General features: G+C 32.7%; 1 protein-coding gene across 9 annotated transcripts in view; it reads left to right on the top strand.

The window, feature by feature from the left end:
* The window catches only part of OSBPL6 (oxysterol binding protein like 6), a 99732-nt gene extending 85194 nt beyond the window's left edge, over nucleotides 1-14538 (top strand). For 8 of the 9 annotated variants that reach the window (XM_074303007.1, XM_074303006.1, XM_074303008.1 and 5 more), the window contains 5 exons: nucleotides 46-190; nucleotides 1562-1706; nucleotides 7000-7126; nucleotides 10358-10480; nucleotides 13827-13996. In XM_074303007.1, the coding sequence (XP_074159108.1) occupies nucleotides 46-190; nucleotides 1562-1706; nucleotides 7000-7126; nucleotides 10358-10480; nucleotides 13827-13935 (649 nt within the window). In that variant the 3' untranslated portion in view covers nucleotides 13936-13996. Of the gene's footprint in view, nucleotides 1-45; nucleotides 191-1561; nucleotides 1707-6999; nucleotides 7127-10357; nucleotides 10481-13826 lie in introns of all 9 variants that reach the window. The other variant, XM_074303009.1, reaches the window with a different exon arrangement.
* Nucleotides 14539-18139: the final 3601 nt, after the last annotated feature.

Below are 18139 nucleotides of genomic sequence, written 5' to 3'. Positions count from 1 at the left end.
GCCTGTGTGTTTCACTGGTTTTGTAGTAATACAATCTCTTTCTAGGTATGGAGATTACTACGTATGGAACAAAGTCACTACCTGCATTCATAATATCCTCAGTGGGAGGAGATGGATAGAGCATTATGGAGAAATCACTATTAGAAATACAAAGAGCAGTATTTGTATCTGTAAACTCACATTTATCAAGGTAAATAATGTGATCAGGCAATATAATATAAACTATGTCCTAAAGAAGAGACAGAATATTGAATATTAAAAACAAAAAGCTTATATATTTTGATTGGGTTTAATTGTTTAAAAATTAGCTTTTGCATGTACTTACTTTTCCCTAGTATCAATTTTTAAATGATCATATTTATGATAACTAAGTTTATGAAGTCATTATCAGCTTTTTAAATATTACACTTAAATGTAATAATAAAATATATGCTAGTTATCAATCTCTTAATATCAATTTATCCCAACCATTGTGACCAACATGGAAAATTGATCCCCAGAAATAGACCCTTGGCTCTCAGGAAGGTGAGTTATTAAAATGACAAATGTATGAAGCATCCAAACACACATAAAGGCATTCTTCCCTTCCTTCTATCTGAATGGGTTGCCACAATTACATATGTATTTCTCTATGTGTAGATGAAATATGCTATTTTGATACAGGGAATATACTTCTCATTTGTTGGAGCATGTTAAAATTATTGGGCTATTCCAGTATGGCACATAGTTTTTGGCTTAATTTAAGACATGTTTTTTTCAGTCCCTTGTCCTCAGTGCTAAATGTGGGTTTCCTTTCATTTTAAAAAGTATTTCTCTTTATCTTAAGGTAACTTTCTGAAATAATTACTGATTCTTCTGTTTAGTGGGGAACTCAGACCTAAAGAATAAGACTATGTTACACAGAAATTGAAAAAGAAAAAAAAAAAGAAACTTAAAAGTACCTGCCCCCAAAGAGCTTCAGTTCTACTGAGCAAGTCATGACTTTCATTCTCAGTTTCCTTAATTGATAGCCTCCTTGAACCTCACTAAATGAAATGGTTAAACTAGATATCCTTGAAGTCTTTTCCAGTTGTAATCATGAATCCTAAAATGAGAAGACTTTATTACAAGTTCTCTAAGGTTTTTCTATTTCTAAAATTCTATTTTATTCTTCTCTTTTCTATTCTAAAATGTTCAGGTATTCAAATCATGTTCAAGTGTTTTTTTGGGGGGTGGATATAGTGTGTAGATATGTGTATGTGTATGTATGTTTATTTATTTTAAAACTTGTGTTAAACTATATATTTAGCTAGTAACCAACCCCTTTTCTTTTTCATATTCCAATTCATCAAACATTTGGAATAAACTGTGTAATTCCACAAAAAGCGTTCCTTTATAGATATTTTGAAATGGTCTAAGATTAAGTTTTATATCTAAGCAAATTTCTTTAGCTTTTATTAGAATGGGATAGGCTTTTTGATAAAGCCTTTCAACAAAACCTTTTGGCTTTAATATTAATATCAACTTATAATGACATTAGTACTATGACAAATTAAGGCAGAGGGGTTGTTGTATTTTCTAGGTCAATTATTGGAATTCTAATGTAAATGAAGTCCAAGGGATTGTCATGGACCAGGAAGGAAAGGTAGTTCACCGCCTCTTTGGAAAGTGGCATGAAGGATTATACTGTGGCGTTCCACCATCAGCAAAGTGCATATGGAGGCCAGGTGAGACCTTCCCATGTATACTTCTTAGTGTGGTACTGGGAGGAAAGGTACAAGAAAAATTACTTTAGGATATCATTTGATGAAGTAATGTTGTCACATGACATAAACTTCCACTTAATTATTTTCTCTGTTAAAGAAGAGGTCTAAAAATGTGACTAATCAAAAGTAAATGCAGTTGCATATTTAGATAAGTTTTGTAAGTTTGTATAGGAAAGTCTCACATTTACTTGGTGTTTTTAACCCCTTTCCTCCCAGCAACCCCTATGAAATAATGAGTTCAAATATCAGGATACAGGACTTGGAACTTGATAGATCGCTGTTTGAATCCCACCTTCAACAATTATTATCTGTGTAATTTGGAGAAAATCACATAATTTTTCTGAGTCTCCACTTCTTCATCATAAGAGGATGACATTTATAGCATTTTCCTCATAGGATTCTTGTAGAACTTGGAACTCAAGTGAGATTGTTTCCAAAAAGTGGTCTGCAAACCTTAAAATTCTTGATAAATGGCAAAGATTATTATAGCCATTTTATATGTGGGGACAGCAAATGATTTAGAGATTATGAGGCTGCCTAGCTTCCTGTTGTTAATAGTTACTATCATTTATAGAACTAAGTTTTGTGAGACATTTGTATCACCTCATTTAATCCTCAGAAAAATCCTGAAAGATAAATATTAAATTCCTTCTATTTTGCAGATCAGAAAATTGAGGCTTTGAGACATGAATTTTCCATGGATATATGGTTAGTTAGTGTCAGCTATAAGACATGAACCTGGGAGTCCCAGGACTACACCTTTTCCTCTATTTCAGACTGCCCTTTTTCTTGATTGTTGCTATTAATCCCTAGAAAACCTTATTCTTTCTTAATACTGGTAGGTTTAGAGACCTACTGTACTGGAACAGTGAGAATATTCTTGATTAGAATCATTGGAAATGGGGGACAGCAGTTAGATAAAGTGTAAGTGAATTGGTTATTAGGATCTAAGAAGGAAAGGTAAGAAAAAAATGCAATGGAACCTAATATAGGTCCAAAATGGCTCAGGAGAATATTCTGTAATTGGAAGTCTTAGATGCATTAGGATATAAGTTATTTTCTGTTGTGAATTTAGCTACTTAATTCTGAATTCTAATTGAAAACACCTAATAATTATATCAATGGCTTACTTTAGTCATGTAAAAATACATTTTTCTCTATTATTGAGTGCTTCCAATAAATCATAATAATACTTAGTAACTTAAATTTGCATAACATTCTAAGTTATTTAAAGGAGTTTTAAAATTGTTCAGTGGAAGTAGTCTTGTAAGTGTCAAGCTTTTGTAGATTTTGTAAATAAACAGTTTTAGTAAATTAGTGCCCAAATCAATGGGAGTTGGGAAGGGAGTGAAAGAGGAGAATAATGGAAAGAGGAAAGAAGTTTTTAGATCTAACAAAATCCTAAATTTTTAAAGACAAATATACAAATAATAATAATAGTAATAATTGTTTACACTTATTTTTTTCAGGTTTACACACCAATTTTCTCATATTTCTGTGAAATAGTATAAATACAAGGGAAAGAGACTACTAGAGCAGAATATTGTAGACATTGTCAGAGTTGTTTACTGTGTTGGGTATTTCTATTTTTTTTCCTTTTCCTTCTTAAAAGAATAGATTTATTCCAGAGGAATTAGATATTTCCAAAAATTACTAACAAATATACAGATATACATACACATGCACATATACATGCACATGCGCACGCGCACACACACACACACACACACACAAAATCAATAAAACTTTTTTTAAATGTCATCCCTAGATTGTGGATAAAGGTCTGACTGTATTACACTTACTTCTCTTTTTCTAACAAAAGTTTTAAAATGGGATGATTATCTTTTTCTAGTGGTTCCAACCATTTCTTCCCAGACAACTAATTTTTTCCTTGTTAGTAAGGAAAATCCTAAGTAGAAATTATCTTCATTGATTCATCTACATTTTGAAAAAGGAACTGATTACTTTAAGCCAGATGAAGCTATCCTTAGATATTCGCCTGGGTCACAGAGCGTTCCAGCAGATATCCAAAATAACTGAAGTATCAGATGACTGTGTACGTGTCAGGTTTATGTTTAGTTTCCTAATCCTTGCCCATTTCCTCTGGTCACTAATAAACTTTAGTGTCAAAATCCATTTTGTTTCTAACTCCGTTACTCTTCAACCAGATGCTTTCCACCATGTTTCTTTTTTACTTTATCATTCTATTGGGATTCAAGGGCACCTAAAAATGTTGGAGTTCAAGGGTTCCAGATCATTGTCACAAGATGTCTCAGAAGAATTTGCAGGCTCAGACCAATGCATCTGCAAGTCAAGGGCAAAGGTTATTTTACTTGTAATCCCAGTTAAAGTGGGTTAAATTCTAAAAGAGGAAGATAGCAGGGAACAAGCAGGTAAATTATAGGGAAAAGTGAGAGAAATCAGGTACTTCACATCACTATCATTACTCTTCTCTGATTCACTCCCTATAATACTCCCCCACACAATGTCTCAAATCTTTTCTTTTTAGGATGGGTAGCGAGAAGGATAACTACCTGGAGGTGTGTTTTTAGGTCTGAAATATCACTAGGTCCAGTAGTAAACATCCAATTTTGTACTACACTTACATTAATTTTAAGCACCTCATTTTTGATTCTCATTAGCTTCAAATATTCCATTATCATTAAATAGAAGGCTGTTATCTGACAACCAGTGATCTTTTAGACACAAAGCATCTTGGCAGTACAAGGTAAACTAAGGCAAAATAACTTAAGAAACATATATTACATCATTTCCAAGGCTAGATTGTTGGGGGGTTATTACATTAATACATTAATTTTTGTATTCTTGATAAGTAATGATGCTTTGTCTCTTAAAAGGAGTTGAAAAATGAAGTAAAAAAGTGGAAGCAGTGAGTATGCATTATATATAGAATTTTCAGGGAATTTGACTGAGAAAAGTAGGGGAGACATTAGCTCATAGCTTAAGATGACAAGATCAAATGAAGGTTAAGAAAGCTGTGGCTATGTGAGATTGGAGATTAGAGAGAAGATAATTGCAGGGACAGCCTCTTAATAGAAGGTGGAAAGGAATTGGATCAAAAATGCAAATAGTCAAAGGATATAAACAGACCAATTTTCAGATGATAAAATTAAAGCCATCTATAGTCATATGGAAAAATTTTCTAAATCACTATTCATTAGAGAAATTTAAATTAAAACAACTCTGAGGTACCACCTCACACCTTTCAGATTGACTAAGATGCTCCTTTTTGTGGTTTAATTTTTAATATATTATTTAGATAATTAAAAATATGTGTTATCCTAAATCTTTTTTTCACATATTTTGGTTTTGTAAAATGAGAGATAGTAGAAAATAGTTGATAGAGTACTAAACTTGAAGTAGCAATTTTCATGTCTCATCAGAAGGAAAGAAAAAAAACAATCATTTATTAAGTATCACCTATATACTATATGTTGTATTAAGCACTCTAAATATTTTATCATCTAACCCTCACAACAACTTTGAAAAATAAATGTTATTCCAATTTTACAATTGTGGAAACTGAGGCAGACAGGTTAAATGACTTGCTCAAGGTCACACAACTAAGTGTGTGAGGCTGAATTTGAACTCATGTCTTCTTGACTCTCGGTATAATGCTCTAATCATCTAGCTGCCTAGGACAAGTCATTTAATTTCTCTAAGTCTCAGTTTCTTATCTGTAAAATGGAAATAATAATAGTACCCACCTCACAGAGTAGAGATATTGAGAATCAAATAAAATGATGCTTTGTAAACCAACCTTAAGGCACTATATAAATGTAAGCTCTTATTTTGATAAAAGTGATTTGCATTTAAAGAATGCAGCAAAAATTTTGCTGTTCTAATTGACACTGAATGGTATCTCAACTCTAGTAATAGTTCTATTAAATTTAATTATTATAAACAACTTTATTATTCTTATGGAATCCTAGTAATTCAATTGAAAAGTGCTAATATCAAGAACCAGTTTTTTTTAAATGTTACTTATTTTGTCACAGTAAATCCATAACTTTATGAGTTTGCACATCAATTTAAGTAATTTTGAAATTGGCAGTGGAGTTTCCTGAGAGTCATTAATAAGCTTTATATTTCCTGTTGGGAAGGTAGTTAAAGTACATACAGATTGCCACATTTTTTGCTTCGCTATAATACTGCCAAAGAAGCCTTTTTTTTTTTTTTTAATTATATTGGCATTTTGCAAACACATTGAATTTTAAAAGAAACATGATAGAATGGTTTAGCCAGTATGTTCTAAAATAGTATATTAGGAAATCTGGATTTTTGTCAGTTTATTAATATAATTATATTAATATAATTTATTTTAAAATCTTCATTTTATGATAATCATTATGAAATTACAAAATAGAGTTCCCAAAGTGAATTTTAAAAGACACACTCTCACAGGTCTTGATTGAATTAATCACCAAGCTTAGTGTCCAGAATCAGGTCTATCAAGTCAAGTTTACAAGCATTTATTAAGCACATGCATTGAGCCAGTCCCTGGGCTAACTGATGGGAATACATAATTAAAAACAATTCCTGCCCTCAAGAAGGTTTCAGTCCATTTCAGGAGAAAATATGCAAACAACTAAGTCCTTAGAAGATAGAGAGATAATCAAATTGGGAAACTCTAACATTGAGACAATTGCTGTATTTCACCCAAAGTAGATCACATTGAAATTTAGTTATTTAGTTCTGGGTAACATCTTTTAAGGGAAGACTTTGACAAACTGGAGTTTATCCAAAGCAAGTCTAATAGGATAATGAATGGATTGAAAACTATTCTATACAAGGATTAGTTGAAGGAAGGGAATATTTGAGTTGGAGGACCATATTAGCTGAATTCAATTATTAGAAAAGCTAGCATGTGAAAAAGGAATTCAACATATTCCACTTGCTTCCAAAGAACAGAACTAGGAACAAAGGATAGATCTTGAAGAGACACGTATTTAGGCTCTATGTATAGAAAAACTAATGATAAAGAAGTAAAATTGGCTGAATTGGAGTAGTATTGGGGTCCCAATCACTGGAGGTCTTCACACAGACAGCTTATCCCTTATTGAGGAAATTCAGACATAGAATGAGGTCTCTTCCTACTCATGATTTCAACCCCATTATGTTCATGATTATATAAAGAGATCACATTACTCGATAGTAACTGTTTATAGTAATGAATCACTTGGGGTTTCTTAATGTATCTTAGCAATATTTTATTTTGTTAAATTTCTTTCAGGTTCCATGCCAACCAATTATGAGCTCTACTATGGCTTTACAAGGTTCGCTATTGAACTCAATGAATTAGATCCTGTCCTGAAAGATCTTCTTCCTCCAACAGATGCTCGATTCCGGCCAGATCAAAGGTAAGTTTTAAGATTTTTAAATGATTTTGATAAAACCATTGTAGGATCTCTAATAGTTACCATTCTTTTCCTTTGATGATTCAGCAAATATGTTTTGAATTCTTCTATGTGCAAGACAGTATTCAAACTAATGAAAACAGAAGCCTCTCTGTAGTGATATACTAAATGTCTTGTTTATCTAACTTACAAAAAAGACCAAACCGCTTCTGTTTTTAGCTTTTATTACCACCTTAATTTATGGTAAATTTTCATATCCCAGCCTCTATATTTAGAGGATCATGCCAGTTTTATTCTTTTCTACTTGCCCTTGTGTCCATTTTCTGCATATATATTTTTAATATCTAAGTTGAGTGATGAGTTCCATGGACAGCCACAGCAGTGTCTCTCTTAATAACTGATTGGCACAATGAGTAGAGTGGTGGGCCTGAAGTCAGAAAGACCTGAGTTCAAATCCAAAAGCCTCCAATAAATCATTTAACTTGTTTACATCAGTTTCCTCAACAAGAATCGTACTTATTTCCCAGAATCAAATGAGGTAATACAATACTTATAAAACACTTAAGTTTTCTACCATATAGTAGACATTTGATAATGCTTTTTTCCTTCCTACATTTCTTTTCTTATTCATGAAGTGTTTTTTTCAGAATATCATTTGTAAGAGTTTCTTATTAATTCAAATTTGATTTCCCTGTAAGAGTCATAGAATATATAATCCTACTATCCTTTCTCTGAATCTTTTGAAACCTATTCTTCCTTAATCTAGGATGAATATTAATCTGTTCCCTGTTTCCCTTTCCCTTTTTTGTCATCATTTTGAAGATATACCAGTCACTTCCTCACAAAGTTCCCATCATTTCTACCCCTGCCACCATTTCTTCTTTGTTACTGAAAACTAATTCTAAAAGAGAAAGTCCCTTTCTTAATAGTGTTTTCGTCATTTGAAGCCTAAAATTATCAAAAAATAATTAACTGTTTTCATTTTTGTGGAGAAAGTACTCTGAATAGTCAGTGCCTCTATATCGTGTTTGTTGTCTTTTTGGATAAGATTTCATAATCTTTGACCATTCTTTCTAGATTCCTTCTAGCAGTGTCACTTTACCCACAATAGTAATTGCTTCCCTAATCCTGATATTTACATTTTGAGTTACTTCCTTTACAAAATGTTATATACTTATATTTTGCCCTTGTTTTTGAAATTTTAACATTTTTAATATCACCATTAGAATTTTTATTCACTCTCTCAATTTTGTGCCCATATTTTTCCTGCCTAATATATTCATATATACTTTGTTTTTTTTTTTAATTCTCTCAAGAGTTTTTTACCACATTTCCTGCTAACATTTCTTTTTTACAGAATTTATTATGTTCCATATATTCTGAAGGTAGGAAAAATAATGTCTCAGCTTCTTTCTATCTTTTTTTTTCACATAAATTTAATTCAGAGTGAAAGGAGTCCAATAGGATTTCTTTACAGTGATAATACTAAACCTCCATTAATGAGTGGAAGATTGACATTCTTTTTTTAAATAACCAATTCCATATTATTCTATATTTGTCCACTATAGTGTCTAAAAACTTTTGGCAGTCATCCAAATCATCATTTTGTCATAGAAATATCTCCTGATACCCTTTAACTCATTTTCTCTTGGTCAGGCCTCAGTGGAGATGGAGAACAGCTGGCTATCTTGTCCTATAATGGCACTTGTGGATGCTTGGCACAACCTTATGTATAACAAGGGCACTTTGATAAGAACAAAGAGAAGACTGCCTTTTAATTTTGCATCTTTCAACAATATTCACGAGACAATTTTTTTTTTTAATTTCTTGACAAAAGTCCTTTTTTTCTTTCTTTCTTTCTTTTTTTTTTTATATCAATCCAAATTTCCTACTTTTTAAAAATTTCTAGAATCCTAAAATAGGCAGATGAGCCTGTTAAGGGCCAAAACATTTTTCATTCCTATCTTTAATGTGATTCTGCACAGGTGGATTTTCTATTTCATATAAAAGTATTTCTGGAAAATTATGGGAAAGTCTAATTTTGAGAAATCAAATCACCTCATTTTGTGAGGTTATAGAAAATATATTACCTTTTAGATATAAAAATATATAAAATAAATATGAAAAATAAAATATATTTACCTTTTAATTGGCTGTAAGTTTTTTTTGTTTTTGTTTTTGTTTTTTTTTCCCTTCTCCCACCTCCACGGTCAGTCCAAAAACAAACACAACTTCACAGCAAAACTGATTATCCCAAGAACCCTTGTGGTGATAATTTTTGTGAAGCAAAACTATATTTGTAGTGTAAATAACTATCGGCTTATTTTTCTCATTTAGAGTTTCATATAGGCATGGTAAAATGGCCTTGTTCAATTACTGGAAGAAAGGAAGAATAAATTGATAATTTATTTGATCATTTACTAGTTAAGAAAGATTATAGAATGATATATTCATGAGTTATATGGGACTTCAGCTACCTTATAGAGGGATAAATTAAGGCCATAGGAGGTAAAATATCTTGACCAAGGTCACACAAGTTGTGTTTAGAGGTAGGATTTGAACCTATATCTTCATTTTACTCTTATATATTGCTCTCCTGGTTTCAGTTAGGACAGGGATAAAGAAAGAAAAATTGTAGTGGGTGGTATTTAGATTGCATATAAAAGAATTACTTATTCAGTTTATATTTTGAATTTCAAGAATTTTAAAACATTATCAAGAAATGATGATCTTTGCAAGATTGAATTTGTATTACCTGTAGGAGTTTTATTTTTTTATCCCTTGATGTTGAGGTGATGAGACAAGATCCAATAAAAAGATTCCAATAGTATTGAATCTATGTGTGTGTATATGTATGCATGCATATCTTTTTATATATATGTATAATGTCATAAATGATACAATATCTAGTATTAATAGCAACAAATAAATTGTAAAGATGGGAGGGTGTAAGGGCTAGGCGATGCAGTGGATAGAGCGCAGGACGTGAAATCATCATCCTGAGTTCAAATTAACTGAAAAATACATTTTAATAAATTAGAATTCTGTGATGTTTTTTACTCATAGTAATCAGGATAACTACTTTTATGCTGTGGATTAAATTTTAGTTCCCACCTAAATGTAAGAGAATTATTATTTTATTAAAATATTTTATTAATACATGTGTATATCAAATTGTTTTACTCCTATCTTAATGTGGTATATCTTCTGAAAAATAAACTCTTCTTTGTTTAGGTTTTTGGAAGAAGGGAATTTAGAAGCAGCAGCTGCTGAGAAGCAAAGAGTAGAAGAGCTCCAAAGATCTCGAAGGCGATACATGGAAGAAAATCACCTGGAACATATACCAAAATTTTTTAAGTGAGTCAGTCCATTTCTATAATCAGCTAACTACTAGTGAATAAAAATAAAAACACTATGGTAATAGGAGAATGTCAAAGGAATCAAGTTCCTTAAAAGAGAAAATGTTGCTTCCTGAGCAGGAAGCACTAAAGAAATCTTGGTGTTTGTGAATACTTTGGATAACTAATCCTGATAATGCTAAGCCAGAGTTGAATCTCTTTTTCACTCTGAATATGGAAGATGCTTATGAATTCCTTGCAAATCTAAAAAAAAGTGAGTTCATACCAGGATATTTTTGTTTAGTGATAAGATACTCTGTAGAGAAAGAGTCACCCTTCATCCATTCTTGTTAAGAAATTTGAAACTCTTCTTCTTTCAACAAGATAAATTATGAATATATACCCCGCTCCAATTACAGAACTATCCAAAAGTAGAATGGACTGCCCAAATGGGCAGCGTTGTGTCTTCAAGAAAGACTTTATTACTTCTTGTCATTACTTATAATAGGCATTCTTGTTCATGTAGCAATTGGTTTAGGTGGCCCTTTGAACTCCAGCATTCATTATGTGAATACCTATCTTTGAAATCCATTCCATTGTGATGAAAATTATTATTAAACAATGAAAGGATGTTCATCACTGTTGGGCTTTTCTGTTTGTCACATAGATTGACAATTGTTGTATATTCTTTTCAAGAGAAATCACTGTAGAGACAATACTTAATCCAAAGGGTCAAAAATCTTGTGCCTTACATTAAAGCAATGTAGATTTTGGGGTTGTTATTTCCTGGCTATTTGCTTTAAAATATTTTAAACCCTAATGGATGTGTTCAAAGTTCTTCATTCTTTATAGACATGGTTTTCAATAACCATTATAACAATGATCAGATATTTGCTTAAAAAATGTTTTTGCCAAATCCTTTTTCTAACCTATATTCCCTGAAGTAGGTGATATGACTGTTCTCATCCCTATTATAAATGAGAAAATTGAGACACAAGAAATTATGTGACTTGAACAAGATTATACTGCTAAGTGGGAGATCCAGATGCTCCTAGTCAGGTCCTCTAGTGTCATGACCAGCATTAACATTACTTCCATTCCTTCAGAATTGGGTTCAATGAATTCTAACATCCTCCTATTTCTAAATAAATCATTATTTTAATTCTGATTTTAAATTCTATAATCCTTCTTACTTGAAACATTTAATTACTAAAAAAAATACATTTCATCTAGCACATAGTAAGCATTTAAAAATTCTTATTGACTTATTTGATTGTATTATCAAAATCAGGATTTAAAAAAAGGTCATTGAGACATGAGAACAAATCAAATTTAAATCACATTGTTATTTTATTTTGATTTCATCTTTATTAGATTTAAATTGACAACAAAACTCCATCCCAAAATACTTCTTTTCTCTTACTTATGGACCTCTTGCTTTAGAATAAAGAAGAGAATTAATAAGTGAAAAAGATATCAAGAACCCAGTTAAGTAATTGATCACTCATCTAGACTAAAAACAGTTATTTTTTGTGCTATTTTTCTTGCACATTTTGGCATCAGATCCTTAACAATGATTTTTATGTGTTAAGAATTGAAATATACTCAGAAAGAGAATAATTGAATATATATTTAATTGAAATATAATTTGTAAATTACTCTCATAATTTCAAGGACCTCCTTGAATTCCCAGATATGCTGTGAAAAAATTACCCAAATGGGGGGAGAGAGGAAAGGAAGGATGCTATTTCTTTTTTGACTTAGATTTTACTTAAATACTTTTTTCAGTATATTCATCTTTTCCTAAAACTCTCAGCAAGAATTTGGTTTTCAAATGTGCATGAAAAGCCATAGTCCTCGCCTGCCTAGACTCCCCCCTGGAGCTCCTTCCATGTTTGGTGGTAGCTGGAATGAGTCCGAGGATGAGTTCACAGCTGGTTTCCTTTTACTCCCTTACTACATGTATAACTTGCAAATCCTGACAGCATGAAGTCCCTTCTGTTCTGTACAACCTTTCCTTTAAAGCTGGGTCTTGAATTTCAGGGAGTATTTTTTCCTTCTTTCTCATCAGTCAAAACTCAGGAATAAGATCACAAGTTCAGAAACAACTTCTTTCCCTTCTTCCTTATTATCTCTGGGGGGGAAAAAATGATGTTAAAAGGAGGATAAAATCTCAGTTTAAATGCCTCTCATTTTAAATTTTAACTTGGCAACTCCAGGCAGATTCCATCACTTCTCTGGACATCATTGACTTCATCTATAAAATGGAGACCATCTGAGTAGATGTCTCCAAGCTTCCTTCCATGCATAAGACATTCATTTTCCAACTCAGGACATTTTTATTGGCTGTCATCTGTATCTGAAATGCTCTCTCTTTATCTCTGTTGCCTGGTTTCCCTAGCTTCTTTTAAATCCCAACTAAAATTTTCTTATATAAAAAGTAACCCCCCATTTTCCTTAAATTTTGCCTTTGCTTATCTGTTTCTCTCTTTAAACTGTGAGTTCCTTGAGAGCAGGAACTGGGTTTTTGGACTTTTTGATGTATCCCAAATATGTAGCACAGTGTTTAATACATAATAGGAGCTTGATAAATTATTGGGCTAATTGACTTGAATTCCCTTTCAGCTTCAATACTCTTGTGATTTAAAAAAAAATTCAGATTCAACTGTATCATAAACTCACTTTGTCTCTGCCTGCTCCAGATTATTCCAAATTAGTGAAGAAGTGATGAATAAGTAGTAATTAGTGCAAATTAATGAGTAGTAATTCATATAGCCCAGAAAGCCATCACATATTTGTGTATCTTTGATAACACTTAAAATCCTGTAGTTTTAAAAGACTTTAAAGGAAGGCTTCCAGCATATCGGGTGGATTCTCTTTGGCAAATTTGGAGATCATGGCCCAGAGTAGAATAAGATAACCAGACATGGTAAAGTTGTGATCTGCATTGCTGGAAAGAATATCCGTATCAATGAGATCGTAATTCTGGTAGCATATTGAGACCCAGCTGGATCCTGCAGAAAACGGGAATTTAAAAATCCACTTTGAAGTGTTAACCAGATGGTTTCCCACTTGAATTATTTTTCCTTTGACATGGTTATGAACACAACAACAGTGGGGATGTGCTAATACATCGAAATAAATAGTGACCATGACTTTGCGAAGTACAGTGGACCAAGACTACTCCAACTGAGCTGTATAAGATAACCTATATAGCCAGTAATATCAGTTTTGGTGAGTTTCATGGCTACAAAAGAAAATCAAGATCTCTTTGAATGCCTTATAATACGTCAGGCATTTAAAAAATATTTGGAATTGAGTTGAATTGAATCTGATGTGATTTTTTTTTTTTTCTGTTTTCACAGAAAAGTCATCGATGCCAATCAAAGAGAAGCATGGGTTTCTAATGACACTTATTGGGAACTTCGAAAGGACCCTGGCTTTAGCAAAGTAGAAAGCCCTGTACTCTGGTAACCCAAGACTATAGATCTGAGTACACATATCACACTCTGAATGAATAAATAACTATGCACAATGATGTTTCTTATAGCTAAGCGTGGTTTGTGGGTCTACAGAAAACTTACCATTTGCTTTTCTATTCATCTTTATAATGGACTTTCAAAAGTGCATTAGACCAGGCCCCTGACCACTTTGGAATTTTTTCTGTTTTGCTGCAGCCATACTCCTTAAAACGTCCTCACCCTTGAAACGCAGAATAAAGGGAGCAGATAAAAGTAATCCAAAGTCCGAAGAGCTTGTAAAGAAAAAAAAAAACTGTACCTGGTGCTTAAAGCCAACCTCGAGAGTTTAAAATACTATGTATAAATGTATAAAATATGAATTTGGTCATTCGCTTGGAAGAGCCATGATTATATACTCTAAACTCCTGGATCACAGCTCTGGGTCAGTTCAGGCTTGACATTTGTCTGTCCTGTGATATGACATGCTTGTGCTGGCCTTGTTAAGCAACAGTGGCAACAACAACAAAACATAATGCTTTGGGAAACCTGTTCCATTCATATACCATTGTTCATGCCTTAAGAAATGTGAAGATGTAAAATAAATCATTTTAAAATGTGTGCTCTTAGGCTGGTGTGAAGAACAGCTCTTTTTGAAGTATGATAGGATCTCCAATCAGGGGGTCAGAGCAGTCCCATAAAACAGCATAAATGGGTAATCACATGGCAAGAAGTAACATAGCTGGCTTTGGTGAGATGCATGCTAGGGTTGGGATCCATCAGCAGAGAAACAGAAAGCTGCATCTGGGTTGCTAGTTAAGAAATTCCTATCCTAAAATAACCTCTGAAAAATAATCCCTGCTGGTCTTGAAATCACAGTGAGCCCATTTAGTGGACAAAATCTAATTTGCATACTTTGCAACAGTGTTAAGAAATCTTTGAAGGAGAACCTGGAGGACATGAATAACTCTTCAGGGCTCTATAGTACTATAATCTTAACTGTCATTTTTATGTAAGGCACAGAGGAGATTTAATTACATAGATTTAGAGCTGGGATTTGTCATCATATTGCTTGCCAACCTCCTGACTCCCTCATCCAGGATCCCTAGATAATTTTCAGTAGGAACAGGAAGAGGAACACCTACCTATTAGCATTAATAACTGCTTATTTGTGTTGTCTAAATGAGTCCTATGCAAAACTGTGTTCTATGTTTTCCATTAAGTGATTCTGAGATTTTTTTTTCAGGGAGGAAATAAGATTTTTGTTGGTAGATGGCCATTTATTTATCAAGCACTTAAGGGTTCTTTTTTTTTTTTTTTTGTTCAATTCTGAAAGAGGAATGGATAAGGAAATCATCGCTTACCCCAAAAGTGGCCATACCTGTATTTTGCATAATTTAGGGCCTGTTTTTCTACTACCACATGGGAAAGTTAAGCAGGCAACTCGCATCAGTATTCACAGTTTGTTTTGCATGTAAATGGCAAAAATTAATGCCTGTACGAAAATCTCAAGAGATTTTCTTACAAAAGATCTACATATACACTCACATATTTATTCTTAGTTAGAGCCCTATAATTGGGCTACAACTGTTATCTTAAACTGATAACAAGATCATTAAAATTTTACTTGTTTAATCACTCATAGTGATTCTAGTATTTATCACACCCAACAAAAAAGCCAAGACTTGAAGAAAAAATGTATATTCCATTCTTTAGATAACACCTGTTTCAGGAGTAAAAAGAGAAAATTCTAATGAAAGGATAGGTAAAATTGATAGAATCTTTCTTAGGCTAACCAGTTTAGTTAATATGGCTAGACAGGGCACAAATTCAGGGCTTCCTGTTTAATCTGATAGGAACACAAATAGGGTAAAGCTTTGCATTCGTTTGTATAAGGTATGCAGACCATATTAAATTAGCAAATAACCAGATTTTGGCATCTCCCTTAAACCACATGAATTTGTCTCCTTCCCACTTTTCCAGTTATCCCCATTCCACCTCTGTGGGTAGTTCTACCCACGGGATTACATGCCTTCTTCCATGCTCAACCCACTCCTCTGTCCACACAGCTTGCTAAGGCGTATGCTTTTAAACAGAATCCTCTTGACCTCTTCTTGTGAAAACAGCTGCTGACCTTCTGTAATTAATGTTTGAAGCTTCTTTCTCCTACCCTTAAGAGTACTTCCTTGAAGTATCTCATAACACAGTCCAAACATAGCGGAAGTGTTGTACAAAATAAGTGGTTATTAAAGATACGGTTGCAAAAAAAGTAAAGTAGGAGATAGCTTGATGAGGCAGTTTGGAAAGGATAAATAGAAATTTGCTATATTGTAGAATTGAGTCAGAAAGAATAAAACTTCTGTGGAGAGTGTGGAGTCTGTGATGGTAAAAGATCATTTATTAGAAAGTAGGTTTTGATTTTACATCTGGCAGAAGCTAGCTTGATGGTCTCCAATTGAAACTGAGGATATGAGGAATAAAATACACACACACACACACACACACACACACATACACACACAGATTTAGTTTTCAAGTCCACCAGGCATCTTACACTACAAATTATATGCCCATGAACGAGTTATTTAACATCTCAGTATGCCAATCAATTCTCTAATTTAAAATTTGCATCAGTGAAGGGAATTTACATATTAGATATTCTACAAACTGTTGAAATCCCAGGTACACTCCCTCATACCCATTTAAAAAAAAAAAGGCACTTAGAAACCTATATGACTTAATTTTTTTGAAGTTTAGACTTGATCACACTATAATTTGAAAATGTTCAACAAGATTTTTAGAAAACATTATATTGAATATTGTAAATGCTAGAATTGGTGTTTGCATTTACATTTCCTTATGGTTCATTTTTCATATATTATTTATGCAGTGCTTAAGTAACTATAAAGTTTGTTATCTTTAGATTTTTTATATAGTAGTTTAACTGAGACTTTCTAACAGCAAAAATAGATAATAATATTGAACAGTTGTTTTGATAAAAGCCTAAATTGATTTCTGGAGTTGTTACCACTCTATATGCCTATTTTGCTATCAAAAGACCTCTGTGCATAGAGACTGGGACTTCTAGTAGTATTGTATTATCCCAGAGATTGTTTATCACCTCTCCTCTCATTATTTCTAGTCATTAAGGAGAGCAATAACAAATGACTACGACCCTATGGCTCTGGTTATGAATGTGCAAAATGGGTCAGTGGTACAGCTCAGCAAGGAGGCAGCAACAGAAACAAAGTATTTTATGGCATGAATATCACTGCCTGGCATTGTGAATTTGCTCTCTAATAAACCAGCTCCTTTAACGATGACATTTTTTTTTATTAAAAAGGATTATTTCCCCAGATTGAAAGATATATTTCCTTTTATAAGTCTTATGAATACTTATGAATAAATGAAAAAAATCATTATTAGAAATTTACAATGTACTGGGTATACAAATAAAAAAATAAGATAGAGCCTGATCCAAAGAGTTCACATCCTACTAGAGAGAAACAATACATAGAGGAAGGTAAACAGGAAAGGCCATAAATTCTTAGTACAAGGACAAGGCAGTTGCTAATGCATCTTCTTGAATCAAACTCTGATTTTTATAAACAATAATTTAAAATATCACTCTACAATTACATATGCTCATAACTATAAAATGCTGTCTCTCCCAAACCCATTAAGTATCACTTAAGCTATCTTCAAAGTTGGCACTGAGAGTTTTCTTAAAGATGACTTTCATTCCTAACCAAGAAACCTTCCATCAAAAGAGTAATTATCCATTTTTTGAGTTATCAGGTGTGTCTTGCTTGTCATTTTTCTACCTTTTTACTGTTACTTGGAACTTCACTAAATTGTTAACTGTTTCACCAAGAAATGATTAGGAGAAATGAAGACAAAAACTAACATAAATCCTTTTTGTTTAGCAAACTAATTAAAAGTTGAGCTGTGTAAGAAGAGGAAATAGTCTTTGGCTCGCTAAAAAGCAGTTGATCTGGCCATTACTATTTAGATTTTGATTGTCCAGTCACCCACCTTCACAGATAACAAAATGGCAATGAGAAGAATGCTCAGCACAAAATAGGGTTTCAAATAAAAAATGGATTATTAAAATGAGTCCAGTCTGTGTACAAAAATGGAGTCATTTCCACAGAAGAGCATTATATATATTAAAGGTTTATGAAAAGTCACCTCTATGTTCAGAACATCTAATGAGACAA

This window comes from Sminthopsis crassicaudata, chromosome 3 (genome assembly GCF_048593235.1).
Source record: "Sminthopsis crassicaudata isolate SCR6 chromosome 3, ASM4859323v1, whole genome shotgun sequence".
Classification (NCBI taxonomy): Eukaryota; Metazoa; Chordata; class Mammalia; order Dasyuromorphia; family Dasyuridae; genus Sminthopsis; species Sminthopsis crassicaudata.
This window is presented reverse-complemented; position numbering and strand designations above follow the sequence as displayed.